This window comes from Lonchura striata, chromosome 1, assembly GCF_050655825.1.
Source record: "Lonchura striata isolate lonStrDom1 chromosome 1, ASM5065582v1, whole genome shotgun sequence".
NCBI lineage: Eukaryota > Metazoa > Chordata > Aves > Passeriformes > Estrildidae > Lonchura > Lonchura striata.
This window is the reverse complement of record NC_140703.1, coordinates 20,645,657-20,664,707: the sequence shown is the minus strand read 5'-3', so window position 1 is coordinate 20,664,707 and position 19,051 is coordinate 20,645,657. Positions and strand designations below refer to the sequence as shown.

The window sequence follows — 19,051 nt, the reverse complement described above, 5'->3', positions numbered from 1 at the left end:
GCTGCAGATGTTAATTTGTTTCAAGGATATAATGTAAGGAAATTTGTTTTTACAGCGGTAGTAGGCAATAGGCTGTGAATTGCTGATAACACGCATTCCTAAGTTTTTACAGCGGTAGTAGGCAATAGGCTTTGCATTGCTTAACTGATAACACGCATTCCTAAGATAACACGTATTCTTGAGACTGTGAGAATCCCCAGATCAAAGGACACCTGTGAGGAAGACAACCGGCCTTCCTCCCACGACCATCAGGAGGCAGAAAACGACCACCTAGCAACAGAATGCGACTGCGCAGAAGAAACGAGTGAACTAAGGAGAAAGATAAAAGAGCGAATTAGGGGACCACAAGCGCGGCAGTTTGGCGGAGCGGTGGCTCCCCTCTGTCGCCCAGCGCTGCTTTGCTTTCATATACTCTATTAAATGAATTTAAATAAATTCTGTTAATTGGATCGGATGGCCTCTTGTGCTCACTCATAACATTGAGAATTAGAAAAAACTGTGGAACAAGCTTCTCTACAACTATTTTCATCTTGTATCCATAGGAATAGAGGCTGGATTGGGAAAAACACACTCTGTTATTTTAAATAATCACCATACAGCAATTACTGTAAAGTATGTGCTTTGTTTGAAGTGATCTGACACTCATTTCCATAGAAACAGAACGAGGATAGCAACCCACTTGTTTTAACTGTACCGTAGATTCTGTCTGTGTCAGAATGCAGGAATATAAGACTTTTAAAAATGTGGGAAAACTTGGGGCTTTGTTCTTAATATTTTTTTTGTTTGTTTTAATCCTCAAAATCCAAAAAGAACATTAGGGAACTTATTGGAAACTTTATTCTGAGAGAATAAAATGAAAATGACAAATATCAGCTCTTTAAAAAATATAGGGGAGAAAGCAGGAAGAAAAAACAGTAGGGGGTATAGTGGTGAGAAGTGTACACACAGACGTGTGTGTCTGTGTCTTGTGTGTGAAAAAGTATGTCTGAGATATTTTTCTGACAATTTTTGTTACTGTACAATAGATCTAGTGATTTTATTCACTAATAGAAAATTTTAGGTCATCTAACTCAACTGTCCATTTTCTTTCACATTATTTTTTTCACATTCGCTTTCTTTTATTTCACATTGTTTACTTCTTAACTGACTAATTTTTTGGAATTTCCATACTCATATCAGTCATGATATGAGTTTTGAATTGGCAGTTGGAGTGAAGTTCAGGGAAAATTTAATAATGTGGAGAAAAAGAAGTTAAGTGCTCAGATTTAACAACACAAATCCATGTAACAACACAAGTCCTGCATTTCTGGCACTGTGAAGTGATTTCTTTTCTCGCCAAGTCCAAAAGAGAGAAACTGTCTGAAGCAGATGTGATATCTCTCCTGGATTCTAACTTCTGGACTTTTGTGTGATTTTTTTTCTTTGGGGAAAAAAAAAAAAGAAGCTAATTCCTGTTGCTTGTGAGGAAAGGACAAGGCTGGGATTCTGTAATTCTACATGCTAAACATGTCTGGATTAGTTATATTGTGTTCCAGCAACTGAGTATTGCCAGCTTCTAGGAGCTGCTTTCAAGGCTGTGGCAAAGAGATGCATTCTGCACATCACATCATGATAAACACTTTCTCTCTTCCTGCCTTTGTGTTTTACACAAGTGTCTCCAAGTTTACTATTTAAGCACTACCCATCAGAGAATAGAAGAGATTTGGAAGACTACTTTTTCTATTTCGGGTTACTTGGTTTTAAGTTAATTTTAAATAGCAAAGTAGCCCTCATTCAGAGGGAAAAGAAAAAAAAATGGTGTATATATATATATATATATATATACATATATATATATATATATACACCATTTTATATATATATATATGCCATTCAGTTCCGGCAGCAACAGTGTCCATAAGTTTTCCTCCTTCACAGGAAGGCTTCCCTTGAAGGCAGATGTCTACAAGCAGGAGCACCCTCTTGTGCTGTCATTCAACCCTCACTGCTTCACCTTCCTGGTGGTTACCTACCTTTTGAACCTCTCCCAGTACTTGGAAACTACCTTTGCCTTTGGGTTATTCCTGCAGAGTGCCAAAAGCATACCAGGCTCATTCCTGCACTTTGGGATGGTCTTTTTATTACACCACCACCAGGCTAGAAAAAGCTATGTTATCTCACTGGGAAGTGAAGATTTACAAGTGCTCATCAGGCAACAGCCCTGGCAGACCTTCTGATTCAAAGCCTTTTAGCACAAGTATGGGATACTTCCCAGTTATTTTTGATGCTTTATATATTCTTATGCATTGATTGTGTACTTGTCACAGATCTGTTGTTTACTCAGCCACTCACAACAAACTGAGTGGTCATTATTGACATCTGTTCCAGGGAGTAGTGAGCAGATGTGAGAGAAGGAGGTGAAACACTTCCTGTTAGAGCTGTAGCAGGTGGCCTGAACATGAGATATCTCTCCATTGGCTGTATAGGGAGTGGAGTTTAGCATCCTGAAGCCACAGATGGTCTGACTGCACTCACCTGAAGTTATGGCAAATAGGAGGTTATAGCAGCTAGGAAGGTAGGATAGACAGGCAAGCTCACCCTAATTATCTGAACACCTTTCCAGAGGATCCAAGTATAGCCTCCAAATCTTTCTCTGTAAAATCTGTGCTGCTTGTTCCCCAGCATTCATTTCTGCTTTTGGTGGGACTGACCTGAGACAGCAAGTGCAGGAAGTGTCAGATTGAATGATCAGGTAAGGCAGGTCAAGGGGAAAAAGGAGGGGAGTAGGGGGAGACTCCCACAAGTCTCCTTCCAGTTCCCCATCTGGAAGGCAGAGGGTAACTGGCTGAGTTCAGAGGCAAACACTGTCCTTATCTGAAGCAGACAGAAGCAAGGGCTTCACCTGCAGAGCTACTGTTCTCTCTCCCCATCTGTGTTTGCAGTTGCAGATGTTTCAGAGTGATTTTATAACTGTTATTTCAGCATCTTTGATCCCATTTATCTGAGTTCAGTAACACTTGATAGAATGTCTCTGACCTCAGACAGGTTCATGTGAAACCTGTTTTGCTCTTATCTGCCCAAGACTAAGGAAGCATAGGCTAATATATGTGTTACCCAGTTGTTTTTCTATGTGTGAAGAGGGAGAGGGTGAGGAACAAAAGTGGATTCAGATTCAAATATGAAGACCAAGTTGGTTAAAGTTCAGTGTAACTTCTGAAAGGAGGTGCCAAACTTGGTAAATTGAAATCTAACTTCAGTTGGAACAGGAGGAGAGGAATAGATTTAACACAATTAATTTGGTTCCATCGTCTTTCACCAACTTACTCGTGTGGTTTTTTTCAGGAGAAAGATCATGCATGGCAGGATGTAAACAGCTGGATATTCATGTTTACCCACAGCCCCAGGAAAAAAGATGCTTCTGTGCCCCGTTTCCAGTGTTGGTTCTAAGCTCTCTTTCCTAAGGACAGTTCTTACAGGAACTGGGAGCTGTCCTGATTTATTCCCTTGAGTTCCTCATACCTTAAAAGAAGCACCAAAATTACATTGGAAGGTAGTTTAGCAGGTAGTAATGACAATTTATTTGAACTTCTCACTGTTTCACTTTTCTGTATCACAAAAGATTTCAGGGAACAACTTGAAGTCTCTCAAAGTGACTTCAAGATGTTTCCTCACTTTGCAGTGAAAGCTTTAAGCCAAGCCTATACACTTCAAACTCAAGGCACTCTGAACTAGAGTCGTCAAGACCCGGGCCTGCGGTAAGGTGGTGTCACGCACCGTCAGTGTGAGGGAACAGAGGTGGTCCTTTTGCAACATGGAAGAGTCAGTGCTGTTTGCCCACTGAAATCCCTCATCCAGAGTTCCTGCCAGGCATAGGTCCAGCTCAGGGACCCGTGAGCCGAGGTGTAAGGGCAGGAGCGGGGCTGGAGCAGCAGACTTGGCAGGGTCTGGAACGAGAGCCGAGGGCGTCTGGAGTGGGGAAAGCAGGGAAGTTGGGCTGCGGGGGTCAGGGAGCGATGGGGACCACCTTGCACCTGTCTCGGGAAAAACACAAGCGGGGAAATGTGGTCACGAGTCGCACTGTAAGTCCGTAACAGCCCTCCAAGCACCGCCAAGGAAGACTGAGGGGGGAGACGGTGAAACCGAGCCTCTTGAACGGGAGGGAGGCGCGAACGGCTCGGAGAGGGGTGGGGAGAGCCGGGGAGGGCGGGCGAGGTGCAACCGGCTCTGAGTCAGCCCGGCCGCATGATGAGCGCCGAGGGCAGTGCCCGGCACGGCGCCGCCAGGAGTACGCGTCCCTTCCCCGCCGCCCCCACATCCCGACTGCCCTCTCCGGCTGGACCCGCTCCCGCCGCGACCGCTGGCAGGGCTGCTCCGCCCTCGCCCTCCTTCTCCCACTTCTCCTCCTCTTCCTCCTCCTCCTCCTCCTCCTCCCACGCGGGGCAAGGGCAGCCTCGAGGGCGCCTGGCGGCCCGGGGGGGCCGCACCGCCGGCCGGGACCGGCTGCACCATGTGAAGCGGCAGGGCTGCCCCCCCGCCCCGAACCGCCCTCTCCCGCACCATGAGGGACGGGGATGCGGGGCAGCACCCACGCCGCGCACAGGTAGAACCCAGGCGGCTCCTCCGCCTCCTCTCCTGCCTGGTCCTTGTGTGCGGGGCGGAGGTCGTGGCTCTCGCCGACTTCTCAGGTATGGGGCAGGCACTGAGTGGCGGACACCCGGCTGCGGGGGGCTGCGGAGCTCCCAGGAGCCGGGCGGAGGCGGGCAGGGTCTGGCGGGGTCTGTCAGCCCCCCACTGCCCCGAGGGGACCGGCCACATCCAGGGCAGTGGCCGCGGGCTGCCGGCCGGAGCGCCGCACGGAGCCGCGGGTTCCCCGGGGCGCTCTGTGTGCCGTAACCCCTGTGCGGGGCCGTGTCGCGGGCCTGCAGCGCGGGCGGGCCTGGTGTGCCGTGGAGAAGGCAGGAAAGAGGAGAGGGTTAAGGTCTTCCAGAGGGGCCAGGTGGGAAGGGACGCGAGGAGCTGAGCTGTCACTGCGCGGTGGGAACGCTGGGCGTGGAGCGGCCAGGGCCTGACCAAAAGTGCGTGGAAGTCACTGGAAAGGTTCCCACTTTCTCCTGGAGACTTGGAGTCGGGCCCTGAGGGAGCGAACAAGCTCTGCACTTCTCTCTGCTAGGAGGGAAGACTCGTAGCATGAGTGGATGAGGGGAGTCCCTTCCCAGGGAGCAGAGGCATCAGCTGTCACCCAGGAATCACAAATCTCTGGGAAGGTGCTGCATCACTGCAAAGTGGGATGACTGCAGAAACTGGGAAAGTATCCTTGTTTCCATCAAGATGAGGGAGCAATCTCTATTCTTTTTTGTGAAAACTGCACTCTTCTAATTCTACTGCTCCAGGACATACCACTGCTGTTAGAAAATTATTTAGAGGAACTGTTTCTCTCCTTTCCATGTGTCACAGTGAGCACAGCATACTCCGGGCAGCTGGAAGCTTAAGGAGCTGCCTGTAGGGCAGAAAGCAAACCTTACCCGTATTGAACAGAGCACAACTTCCCAAAAGCCAGTCGAGTGCATGGGAACAAAGTTAATATATAATTAATAGCCAATATGTGTTGTAATGCATTTTAATATAGTTTGTGTTGATACAGTTCAATATGCTGGTCATGGTTCTGTAGAAACTATTTCCTCAGCAATAGAAAAATACAGTTTGCAATTTTTTTAACTGCATTCAGCTCAATCCTGAAAATTTTGAAAATCCAATTTTCAATCCTGAAAATTCCTAAGCAAGCAGCTATGGAATATAAAGATCAGAATTACATACATACATACATAAGCTGTATTTCTCATATTAAATTCCTTTCATATGTAAAAGACTTTTAAATGCTTGCTGTCTCATTCTTTGGTTAGTTTTTTTTGGGTTTTTTTTTTTTGTTTGTTTGTTTGTTTTGGTTTTTTGTTTTGTTGTTGGTTTTTTGTTTTGTTTGTTTGTTTTTGGGGTTTTTTTGCTTAACTGCTTGTTTGGGATGTTAGTTTTGGAATCACATGATAGTTCTCCACAATAACAAAACAAATGTTCAGATTTTCCTTTTCAACTAGCCACTGAGTTAAAAAGTATCCCTTTATGTAGGAAAGTTCCTCTCATAAAAGTCTGTTCAGTTTTTAATGATGTTATTTAGATAAGGTTATCCAAGATCAATTTCAGAAGCACAACTGTCTTTGGTATTCATTGTGCACTGAGCATTCAAAATAGGTAGAATGACCAGAGAAAAAAGCCATCTCACCCCAGAGATCAGTATTAAACATGACATGCAGCCGTTTTAGTAAATAAAATATAGAAAAGGAAAGCAGATTCCAGAATTCCTACCAGACTGGTAGGTTCCCAGGCCTGAACAAATTCTGTTCACATTTTAATTTTAACATGGAGATGTAATCCAGAATGACAGAAAAGACCAAAATGTTACTGTAACCTTTAAAAAAAAAAGTATACAGAGCATAGGGAGAAGTTTATAGATGCTTCAAAAGCAGGTGCTGTGGACCAGGATTTGGCAGATGTGAGATGACACCCTGCAGTGCCATCCTCAGGCTGTTTAATACTGTTAAAGAATTACAAGCTCTATAACAGCAGCTTCAAGATGAGTTTGTTCTGAAATAAGACACCAGCAGCAGTTCAAAATTCAACTCTGTGAGAACAACTCAATAGTTTATCTTATTGGAAGTGATGTTGACACAATAAAGATCTGCATAATCTATGTTTCTCTAACAGCTTGAAGCAACAAACAAGAAATTTAAAGGTTGGACTTGATGATCTTGCAGGTCTTTTCAAACCTTAATGATTCCATTAATCTATATTTATTAGTTCCATTAGTTACTGAAAGTGGAGATGTGCTCTGAGGTCTGCAGTCCTCAGTGTGATTAATTTTTCGAAGTGGAATCCAAGTATTCATGCCCAAATTTAAACTGAAAGCCAAAGGTTTGGAAGAAGAGACATTTCATCCACAGTTCTTACCTTAGACCTTCATGAATATGAGGGTCATCCTACAACTATAGAATTTTCTTTCCCTTCTGCCTGTTCTTCCAAACACACCTTTTAACTAAAATATTTCTTTATTTTCTCAGTGATCACTAGTAGCTTTCACATTTTGGATCAGGTCCCATTCTAGGGAGCTGCTGTGAATTTTGCTAGTTCTCCAATCTCTGAACACTCTGGGCTCTCAGGACACTATCAGAAGATCCATTTTTCAGGACATCCATCAGGCCTTCATGACAGCCATTTCCTCATAACTCCTTTATGTTCAAGGATTGGTTCCCAAAACAGGCCAGTGTCCCGGTGCTATAGAAAGCCCAGCTTAAGAGAGAGAGCTAGCTTGGAGGGGATGGTGGCATTTTATGGGTATCTTCCCAACAGCAGGGATCACTGCTCCTCAGCTGCCCTCATCCCCTTGCTCTCCATGCTGGCAGTGGGAAAAGGCCTCAGCTCTCCATTCTATTCCCATTCTCCTCCCACCTTTTCCCTGTCTGCTGACAAAGTGAACTTACTCCTTATCCATCTGGGAACAAACTCTTTCTCTCTGGCAATGCTGAGGAACATCCATTCCCCCCTTTTTTATGCTCCTTCCTCCTTTTTATGTTCTCCTTGCTGCTCTGAGCTCAGGCTTGACCTCGCCTCCTTGGCTCATTCAGCAGTCAGTCTCCCTTTCTTTACCTGAGTCCCAGCCAGGTTTTCTGGGCAGGTTTCAAGAAATGTGGCTGTAACTGAAGATGAAATAATTGTGATTGCATAACTGGGGTGAGGAATGACTTTCTGGATGTTAACAGAAAACAGCCACTGCTTAGGGGTAGAAGCTTTTAATCTCTGTCCACTGGTGTCAAGTTTTCTGTCTTTTCTTCCAAAACAGTTCAGACAGAACTGAGCATCACTTTAACTCCATAAATGTGGTTGGTCTCCTGACCGAACCACAGAAACAAGTATATCTAAAGAAAAAGCAAACCAGTTCACCCAAGAAATGTAATATGCTTCTGTGACCTTTCTACATTAAAAGTTTCCATTAATTTCTGTGGTATTCACCCATCCTAGATTCCCCCACATAAAGGAAAGTAAACAAATGCTTTGAGTAAATGCTTTGTTTGAAGTAACATGGCAGATCAATCACTACCAGCCACAATGATGCAGAGGTTTTTTTGTTGGCTTTGTTTGGTCAGATAAAATCCTATACAAATTTTCTTGAGTCACTTCTGTTGACTCACGGTGGCAATTGTAGCATGTCCCTCAAGCAGGATGTTTAAAGAAGTGCTAGAAGGAATGATGCAATGATGCATCTTCTCGATACTGCCTTGTAAAAGTCAAGTGTTCATTGCTTTATTTAAAGAAAAGCATTTCATTTTAGAAATTACAGCATTCCATTTCAGTGATGTGTGAGTTAAACCTCAAAGTCTGGTTTAAAGTTTCTCTGAGTGAAGTGGGCTTTGGTCTGGGATTTGTTCTGTGGGATAAAGAGGTGTGTGTCAGAACAGAGATTTTAGTTTAGATCATGGTGCTGAGACCCAAGGTTTTGTTTCAGGCTTTTTCCTGCAGTTCTTTTTGCCTTTCTGAGGAAGTGTAACTTATGAAACCACATTTCAGATGTGCTAATATTTTTTTGTTAAATTCACTGATGAGATTTAGTTATCCTTGTTAGAGAAGTAAAAGCTTTGGTCCTGTCAAGTTCTTACACAATTTATGAGGCCTTTACAGTAAGCTAGGTCTTCATCCCCAAGAAGGGCTGTTGTCCCCAAGCTCTTCCAAAATGAATTAAGGGATAGTGTGATGCCTTTGCCCCTACAGATGTTAGGGAATTCAGAAATGAGACACAAAACTTAAGTTTCTGAGCTCCACTACTCAGAGACTGACACATTTGAGTCTATCAGATTCTCATAACTTTGGGGCAGGAAGTTGGGGGCAGAACTCTCTCTGTTCTCCCTGGGCAAATTGCTGGCACCTGACACACCATATGCTAGTTTAATTCAAAATAAATAGCAGGGATTAGCTCCCCTGTGCCTTCCTGTCCCACCTGCTGCTGATATCCTTCCCAGTAAGGCAGAGGTTCCAGTCTCACCTTTATTAGAGAAAGGGGCTACAGACTTGTTCCAGATAAATACTCAGCTTTTGTTGGAAGTGTCCCGAGACAGAGAAGGCACTGTCTGACCAGTCAACACTTAGCAGAATTCTGTCATCTGCCAGCCATAATCTACAATTAAAATGGAAATATTTTGATATATTACCCAACACTGAGAAAATAGTGTCTTAAGGGAGCTGAAAAGCAGAAGGAGGCGTGGTTGTGCCTTATTTGTTCAGCACTGGTGAGTCATTTAATCTGAATTTCTAGGCATTTCAGGAGTTTTGCCTCAAAGGACTTTTGTGTGGCTTCTGGCAACAAATTAAATAGCAGTAAGGTTTGGCTCTTAATTTAGAATTAATTTTAAAACATCACTCACTATATAAGACCTAATTGAAAGCCTATGGTCTCTGGAAGGATTCCCAAAGATTTCACCGGGCTTTGGATGAGGGTCTCAAACCCACAAATATCTGTTTATTTTTCTTCATTGTATTTAATCTTGGATGAGAAGACAAGAATTATTCTTTCAGAATAGTTTTGCAGTTTTTAAACTTTTCATTTATTTGGGATAGAACTGAGTAAAGGACAAAGAAATGCTGGTATAAAAAAAATCATCATGCACTGAGAGTGAAGTGTGGAGTGTATTTTTGCTTTTCTAGCTTGGACTTACTGTACTGTAAACCATCATAGCACTGCAAATCTGTGAGCTGCCAGATTTCTGTTTTTTCTAATCTTTTCAGATTTTTTTTTCTGAATGTCAAATATAAGTGGGGATACAAAAAAAAAAATGCAAAGCATGAGTCAAAGATCCCTTTGCAAAATAAAATCTGTGTTTTGTTTTCTGAGGTGGCAATGAACAGCTCCCTGGCTCTCTTGGGGAACATGAACATGAAGGTTCATGATCATAAGTCTGAGTTTTCAGACAAACATTTTCCTCTAGCCCCTGAGGTTCTCCTACTTGCAGTCTTTGGGAATATTAGAAGTTTTTTGCCTTTGGGCATAAAGAATCTCTCATTCTGTCTCCAGAAACAGTTGCTGCCCACAGAGTCTTTCTCTTGTTACTTCTTGTGAATGGCACTAGAAGAGGCTACTCTGTCTCCAATTAAAAGGAGGATTTTTGGCAAGGGAAGAAAAGAGTCTTAAAGTCTCCCTAACCCATGCCTCTTGTCAGTTTCTTTAGATGGGATGGAGAAAATCTTCCTTTTCTACTGGAGTAGTTCCATATTAGGTCCCAGGACAAGTGTTTGCCCTTCTGGCTTCATGGAACAGCTGAGAGAAATATAACTGACTACAGGCTGGAGTTTACTACAGACCCAAGATTTTGGGGATCAAGAACAGTTTGCCTCTTCCTGACACAAGAAGGAAATAAAAACAGAAAGCAAGAGAGAAGACAGAAGTGCATAGGGATCTTGCCAATTTCCTCAGAAAGCCATTGGGATACAATAAACTCCTAGGAGACAACACAAGGGAATAGGAAAGTGTAGATATGAGGGACAGAGAACACCTGTGGGAGGATGTGAGAAACAGAACAGGCATGCCATGTGTAAGTGCAGGATTTATGGACTTTCCCACTCTGCAAAAATGTAACTCACTTAACTGCAAGTCTGAGCTGAGTGGCACAGAGAAGAAGAGGTTGTGTGGTTCCTGGAGCAACTGGGTCCAAAAAGTTACAGGTCTGTTCTTTATTCATGATGGCTTGGCTTTGTTTTTCTAGGAAGAGCTCACAGCTTGGCTTCTTGGCTGCTCTCTGAATAAACCCTGTTTAAACTGGAGTGAGAATGAGGTTTTGCACTTAATTATCTGCTGGTTGCCTGGTCTTTTCTCTGGCTTAAGTAGAATCAAGCTCTTGCTTAATTTGACCCTCAGATTTAACACACGGTGGGAATTAGGTTCAGTAAGATGGTTATGATTCATGTCATGATCCATGAGGGGGGAAAATGAAGACAACCTCCATAGGAAAGCATACATGTGGATAAAACAGTTCATGGAAAATGTGGCTGATATCTCAACCATGTTTTGATTGCCATACTACCCTAGAAGCATCCTCACTACCAACTTAAGCACTTTCCTCTAGCAGACTTAACACTTCATCTGTCAGTAAGGCCAGTGGAAACAAATTGCTCCACTGATCATCAAGCTGATGGCTCTCCAGGATAACCATCCCATCTCTCCAGCTGTCAATCCACTTGCAGCCTTAGTCATTGACACTGAATTGAAAGTGGCAGCTCAGGCTTCAATTTCCATGAAACTTGTAGGAACTTTATTTCTTTGAGCCCTGCACCCCTCAGGTTTGAAAGTGGCCATTAAGCTTAAAAGGTGTTGAGTTGAGTGAAGGAATGGCAGATGTACAGAGGTCAGGATCTCATAAGTTTCATCTCCTTTAGAAATGGGCACCTGAAAAGTCTCAAGGACTGATTCTAAAAAAAGCAACAACTTTGAGTGCTCTAGAGCCAAAGCAGGCATTTGGAAATGGAATGGGGTTTTGTGGTCACTATCTTATTATTGAAACTAGATTATGCCTAGTTTTTCCAAGTAAACATCTATTCTTGCTTAAAAAAATATTTAGATAATACAAAAAATAGAGTGATTATATGAAAAACATTTTCCTTGCACAGAAAACAAACTTTTCATGCTATCTCTGCAGTACAAGTGAAAGTTTGAAGCTGGTAGGATGGTAGTCACTAGCACAGAGAGCAAGGGGTTGAGAGGAACAGTGGAAAAAGGCACACTGAAAAAATAAGGCATGGAGGGAAATTAAATCAGATTGGTGACATGCAAGAAGGAATATATTAAGGAATTACAGATTTTTATGTGCATGTGCTGAGTAAAGCTAATTGTGCTAATTTCTGAACAGCAAGAAGCATAAACAATGCTTCTGTCTAAGTGTATTTCTTACTGATTAAAGATTGTGACATGGAGTGTGGCTAGAATGAGTCAAACAGAATGTTCACAAGGCATTTGGAGAAAAACAAATAAAATTATGAAGCAAGAAACATAGTGTAATGAATTTTAGAAACAGTCTCTTTCCTGGGTAACATTTTGCTTCCTCAATTACTAATCCTAAAAAAGAGCTGCCACAGGCAGAATTTGCAGACAGCCACGTGAAAGGGAATGCCAAGAGATACTTGTCCCTGTGGACAGAGTAACCCTGGCACAGCATGATCTGTGGCATAGCTGCCTCGAGACCAGCAGGTGGTATGGCAGATGGGATTGGGGCTGAAACTCAGGAGTTAATTTCTCCTCAGTGCTTCTTTCACCAATCAACAGAGAAAATATTGCTGGAGAAGTACTGCTGCTGGATCCCAAACACCAAGCAATATCAGAGTCGTGCTTCTACTGGTGTTTCTAGTAGAGTTTATTAACTGTTCTGCTATCACTGCATGAAATAGCTTCCTTCACATTCACCAAGCTGGCTTTTTAATACCAAGCTGTGTATTTTTAATGAGTGTTGGCACAATTCACAGAACTGTGGGAGCTGATGGAGATTTACCAGATGGATTAGCCTTCTGGGACTCCCACAACAAGACATGTGCTATTTCTATCTATTTTGATCTGAAATAGATTGGTATGTCTTTAAAATGAGCTAGCAAATTTCTGTGCTAATTAAACTAAACGGAATGATACAAAATACTGCATTGCAAAGCTGCTCTCCTACCCAAAAGACATTACCTGAGCCAATGCTGAGATTGCTTTTACTGTGTGCTGGGCACTGGGGTCACAGCCTGAAATGCTCTTCTCCCTGATCCTTGCATCTGGGGAGCTCAAACATACGCAGAACTTTCTAAGTTCCCAGATTTTCAGTGTTTTTAAGCAGAAAAAGAAAATTAAAATTTGGATTTCCATACCTTCAGGTCCACTGCTACTCTTCTCATTGCTATTCAAAGTGATTATGCTAGGAGCAAGTGGTTAAGTATCAGAAGCTATAACCCCTTAAGAATTCTTTTTCATACAAAGAAGTATCTATTTATTCTCCTATGTCAGTTTTTCTTTGTCAGTAATTTTAAAAATAATTTATCAGTTCTCCTTTTCAGTAAAACGTGATCAGTAAGGCTTTGTTCAGCTGCTCAGCCTCAGGGTTTTGTGTGGTTCTCTGGTGCTATGTTGTTTTAGTTGAAGTTCTTTGTCAAGAGAGTGGATGCTGTGACTAATTTGGCTAATTGTGGAAGAAAGGATTATGCTTGGACTCTGTACTTGTGTTTTGAGTCTCAGTAAAAGATTACAATGAATGAGTAGTCTGGGTTAGACAGACAGTTGGATGGGATGATACCTTCTGGCCTCCAAATAATGGGATTTTTTGTGCCTGTGTGCTTTAGGCTTAACTTCTGAGCCAGTCTCTAACATCTCGTGCATGATTCCAGATGCAGAGCACTCCATACATTGCTTACGAATGTGTGTCCTGGATAAATGGGAAAGTGCCTAGTGGGGCTTTCACACAGAGGTGTAGAGATGTTATTAGGACACTGCAGCATTGCCAAGGTTTTCTAATTTATACAATTCTCATGGTAGTTAACTTTTTTGGTAAAATTTCATATTGTTTTAAAGAGTGACATTTATTATTTCTGAAAAAGAGGAACTTTATTGTCCTCCTCATTACAGGACACTTGGAAAAGTAACTGGTGCAGGTGAACCACATTTCCCCCTCCATTACCTTACCCAGAAAACAAGGAAAAGAAACCAATATTAGGTTTAAAACATTAAGTAATCTAAGGTTTTTTATAGGGACTGGTTACAATTCTCAAAGTAAAAAACCCCAAAACTCACAAGTCTTCTGATTGCCCAAGCGAACACAGAGCCATAACCTCACTCCATCCATGCTGGTTGTGCTCCAGCCCTCCCTCTGCACTTTTTTTCAGGAAAAGGGTATCTCCTTGGCCATCTAGGAGATAGTGAAGACTTCTCTGACATGCAGAGGACCAGGACTTGGAGGTCTGCTGTAGTCCAGGAACAGCCTCCAGCTCCCATATTTAGATAATAAAAGAAAGTTTTTCCCAAATTCACAGCTGATATTGATGAAGTAAATGAAACAGGAGAGGGCAGGAAGCTGCCCCAGGAGGAGTTCAACCCTCACAATGCCCTCACTCCTGATCACTAGGGCTATTATTAATGGTAGAGATCACACCCAGTTCTCCCCCAACTTTACATTGTTGTTTGACTGAATTTGCTCCCTCTGGGAAAATCTGTTTCTGAACAGAAGTCAGTACACAATATAGGGATATGCATGGTCTCAAGAAGGTGAAGCTTCTACCAGGGTGACTACAAGCCACACTACCCAGGAAAGGAGGAGAAGCAGCAGCTGCTGAGGAAGCTGATGAGTGCAGGGCAGGCAGTGTCCCACTGTGAGGAGAGGGCCAGGATGAGGACAGGAAAGAACCTGGAGTTTTTCAGAGAAGGGTAAGAGGAAATTGTAACTTTTGGAGTGGGAGTCCTTCCTCAGCATGGACTGTGAGCTGCAAAGTACTGATTGTTCCATGTGTGTCTGTGTGTGCAGTAATGAAAAATGCAGGTTTATGTGGCCTGTTTTGTGAGACAAGCCATTTAGATACTATGTCACCACTCCTCATATCAGAGAACATTAGGTTTCAGTAATTTGCATTACTATTTTTATCCCTTATTGTGTGCAAATACACAAAGATTTTAGTAACAGCAGAGTCATGTTTAAGGTTGGAGAGCCAGATATCTTATTTTCACCTGTCCATCTAATGTAATTTTTACAACTGAACCATACTGCTCCTACAGAATCAGAGAAAGTTTTTTATAAAGACATTTTCTTAAAGGATTGAATAATTACAATTGTTGGAGAAAGGTGCTTAGATGCTGGATTAAGAATTTACAAAATCAAAGTAGCAGTTAGGATGCTAGGGAACTCATCCAAATCACAGCATATCTGATATTCTTTAGGGAATACTGGACTGTTTTGTATACAGCACTCTTGGTCCCAAGTAACTTAAAACCTGAAGAATTGAAATTATTAAAAATATTGGGTGGTATCTGTGAGGGTGTTGAGTGCCTGCAACTCATGTAGGGCAGAATACCCTGACACCATCCATGGCCCTTTGTGCCACAATGGTGGTGCCAAAGGTGTTCAGCAAATGCCACAGGAGGCCCCTCTGAGCACTAGCCATAGTGAAGTCACTTGAGTGCAGTTGGGCATTAGGCCCATTTTCCTGGCAGCACTTGGCATCTCTCAGGAGCAGGCTGACAGAGGAGGGTCTCTGGCAAGGAATTTCAATTATTTGTGATCTCAATTACACAGAAAATGTAGGGGATGGGTTTGGTTGTAGGCTTGGTTATTCTTTTTAACCTGTTAAGCTGTGGGGATTGCTGCTGGATTGGTCTCTTTGAGGTCCAGAGTGCAAATGCAGGGCATGAATTTTTTTCTGTCCCAGTTCCAGTGGCAGTGCTCAGACTGAGGAACTCAAGTACAGCTCTGCTGCACTGGAAGATGCATCTGCGTGACTCCTGTCCTCCTCGGGCTCCAGATGGCAACAGTAAAGATTACAATGGAGCAGGCTTCTCCTTCCTCCAGACTTAATAACTGATAGGGAAGCTGGTTTTCATCATCCAGATGCACAGCTGGAGCTGGAAAAGATGCCAGAGAACTGACATGTTTGACCCATCCCTGGAAGTGTTCAAGGCCAGACTGGATGGAGCTCTGAGCAACCTGCTCTAATGGAATGTAGCAGGGGGGTTGGAATTAGATCTTTAAGGAACTTTCCAACCCAAACCATTCTATGATTACATGATTTTCCTATGTTTTGCTTGGAGTACTAAAGTTCCTATTTAAAAACATTTTTGAAAATCGCTTGTCTTTGGGGAAAGTTTATGAAGGACAAAAATGTGAAAATTAAATGGCACATTTTACTTTAAGGGCAAATTTTAATTAATTAAAAGGAGTGAACTTTTTTCAGTATTTTCTTTGAGAAAACAAATTTTTGTTTTGACAATACAAAAAGCCCCTGATTTGGCCACAACGAGAAAATGTTCTCACAAGAAAATGTGACAGGTTTTTTTTCCTCCATTATACTTAAGAGTGTGAAACACAACTGCCCAGGAGCCCAAAAGTGCAGCACATCCTTTTAACAAGACATATAAGGACTACCTTAGGTGGCTGGAATGCAAGAACCTGGTGCAGAAAACTCAGCAATACCCTTCTGAGTGCTGCAGACACGTCCTGGGATCGTGAGCAGCCACGACTGGCAAGGGCCTGAGCCCATGTATTGTCCCTACAGTACATCCTGCTGCTGCTGGAGCGCTGGGAGGGCTTGTACTCCCTGCCACGAGACCTTGTGTTTTCCAGCCCACAGTGCTATGAGCTCATAAGGAGTTACCCATTCAGAGAACTGGGTGGCTGGAGGCCAGACGTACAACCTTGATTACAATGCCCTTTCCGGAGACTGATTTTGGTTTTCTTGTTATCTAACGAGCTTGTCATTTCCTTTGCTAGTTGTAAAAGAGCTGAATATTTTCTAGGTTACCTAACGAAGCTCCTGCAGAATCACACCGCTTATGCCTGCGACGGGCAGCACCTCAGCCTGCACTGCCCTCGGCACTCAACCATCAGCATTCAGTCAGCAGTTTACGGGCAGGACCCTCACATGTGCAGTGCCTGGGAGCCTGAACCTAGGATGATAGAACCTAGGAACTGCATGGCACCCACCTCTTTGCAGGTATCACATGTTGTAAATGTTCTTAAAGGTACAGAATGGTTTTGATGGTTTCCCTGCTGTTTCTGTGAAAGTGTTCTCGACCTTGAACGAGACTACTGCAGTTTACCACCAAAAGTGTTACAGCTGGAAGGGTTTACCATAGGATTGTGAGAGCTTTGAAGATTGCCTTCCGTTGTGATGAACCTTGCTTTGGAAAACCCCATTCTTAAAGTTCCCACTCCTTTCCATTCAAGGGCTGGTCATGGCTGAGTTGACAAGTCTTCATCTATCACACAGGCCCTCCTTGACCCCAGGGGAGGACACAAGCATTGGACAGACCAGGGTTACAAATCCAGTGAGTAAGATGACATGCTGAGTGGCATTTGGCTTGTTGAATGCCTGCCTGTCTTCCCTCACTGAAAAGGTATAGCAACAGCTAAACAGCAAATCCCAAGAATTTCTGCAGATACCTGTATTTCTATGACTACCTGATTTGTTTCAGCAACAACCTATGGTTTGTTTGCTGGGCCTGCTTCAGTATAGCTTAAAATGATTTATACTTCATCAATTATTACTTTCTGCTGTGGAGACTTTTGTATTAAGGTCTGACTTACACTGCTGTCAAAGGCTTCTTTCATCTTAGTGAAAAATACCCAGTGTTGCTCCAAATTCAGTAAATCCTTGCAAAAATGAGTAGTCAGTGGAATCTGAATATGTTCTGTTTGTTAAACTTGTAAATGCTTTACAGAAGTTTTGATGGAGTTTGCAACATTTCAGTCTCTAGGCCACACATTTCTTCTTGACATCAAGGAATGCCTGCTCCCACCACTGAGTTGAAGGGTGTTATGAAGTGGTTTGGCAGTGATATCCTCTCTCTAGAAACAGTATTAGGGCAATTTTGTAAGTGTGGCTCAACCATGATATACTGCAATTTTTGAGGACATCCCAGACATGACCTATGAGCCACGTGAAAGTACATCTCTCCACCAAAAACAGCAGGCCAGATGCATCCTTAATGTTGTATTACTGGCTGCAGTAAAGTAGCACCAATTATTATTTTGGGCTTGTGAGTACCTTTGTGAGGTCCCCATGGGCAGTTTTTCCCCTTGAATATAATAAACACAGCATGGGGTAACCGTTATATAAACTACCATCATCATTTGGGCTCTGTGGTTGATCAAGACATGATAGCATTTTCTCAAGGCCATGAATTTGTGTCAGACAAAAATGCTTTGCATCTCAGGGAGTTCCAGTTCTGTTAAGTAGAAGGAACACATCTTGTAAAGTGATTTCTTAGAAAAGAGCACCAGTGACCTCATCCCTCCTTCCCTTCCCTTTGGAAGTGTATCTGCAGTCTGCACAGACAGCTGAGATGATGCCCTGTAGCTGGGAGGAAGCATTACAGGCATGTATTACAGAAACCTCTTGTCACAGGGATTACTGCAAAGCTGGATCTGGCTAGAGACAGTAACTGCCCAGTGCTATTTTGAGTATCATTGTTTGCTTTTGTGGCTGCGTGCTTTTTCACAGTATCATGACAGAAAATGTGACTGCTGTTTACATTAGGCAGGAGAAAATACAAGCAGATGCACAGGAGATGATTCAGCTCAGGTGCAAACAGAAGGTGACTCAGCAGGGGGCAGCTATCTCAATTAACTAAAAATGTAACTTTATTTCACTGGCCCCTTCCAGAACTATCTCAATTAAGGAGCTATTTTTTTTTACTTGCAACTCTGTAAAAGGAAAATTGAGTGATAAAATTAAGTCTGCTATGCTTTCATTCCTTTTTAAACCCTTTAGAATGAATTTACTGCTGAAAAAGTGTTGGATGCATGTCCTCTTCCTCTGCCAATGGGAGCTGTAGGATCACTGCAATGTGCTGCCAATGTGTGTCATTGCTGCTTGGGAGGGAAGGTTTCCAGTGATGACAACAGAGATCCAACCACTGCCAACTCTCTCAGCCTGGAAATAGCAATGCACCTTGTGCCACCACAGTGGTAAATTTGTGATTTGGTCTCTTGGTATGATTGAGACCTTCTGTAGAGAAAAAAAGCAAAAATTCCCATAGATTTTGAGCGACTACATAAAACTATCAGAATGGTTTATTATAGTTACTCCTGTTAAGAGTGGGGGTGACCTGGAGATAACACCCTTCTTTGTCACAGCCTGCTGTGATTTTAAACATCATGAATACTGTGTACAACCACACACACTATCCAAAAACAGTGTCAGAAAAGCCCTCTCTTAACTGCATTTTGGAGGTGAATACGAACTTCCTAAATACACTGCTGCATTTAAACTGGGTGTTTTTAGGTGTTTTGACTGTGTTAAAAACTGGATA

At 42.8% G+C, this 19,051-nt stretch overlaps 1 protein-coding gene across 4 annotated transcripts in view; it reads left to right on the top strand.

The window, feature by feature from the left end:
- The first annotated feature begins 4,210 nt into the window (after window positions 1-4,210).
- Window positions 4,211-19,051, top strand: part of EVA1C (eva-1 homolog C) — a 31,681-nt gene continuing 16,840 nt past the window's right edge. The window contains exons 1-2 of one of the 4 annotated variants that reach the window (XM_021548571.3): window positions 4,211-4,664; window positions 16,535-16,731. In XM_021548571.3, the coding sequence (XP_021404246.1) occupies window positions 4,538-4,664; window positions 16,535-16,731 (324 nt within the window). In that variant the 5' untranslated portion in view covers window positions 4,211-4,537. Of the gene's footprint in view, window positions 4,665-15,450; window positions 16,732-19,051 lie in introns of all 4 variants that reach the window. The other 3 variants (XM_021548572.3, XM_085571482.1, XM_085571489.1) reach the window with 3 other exon arrangements.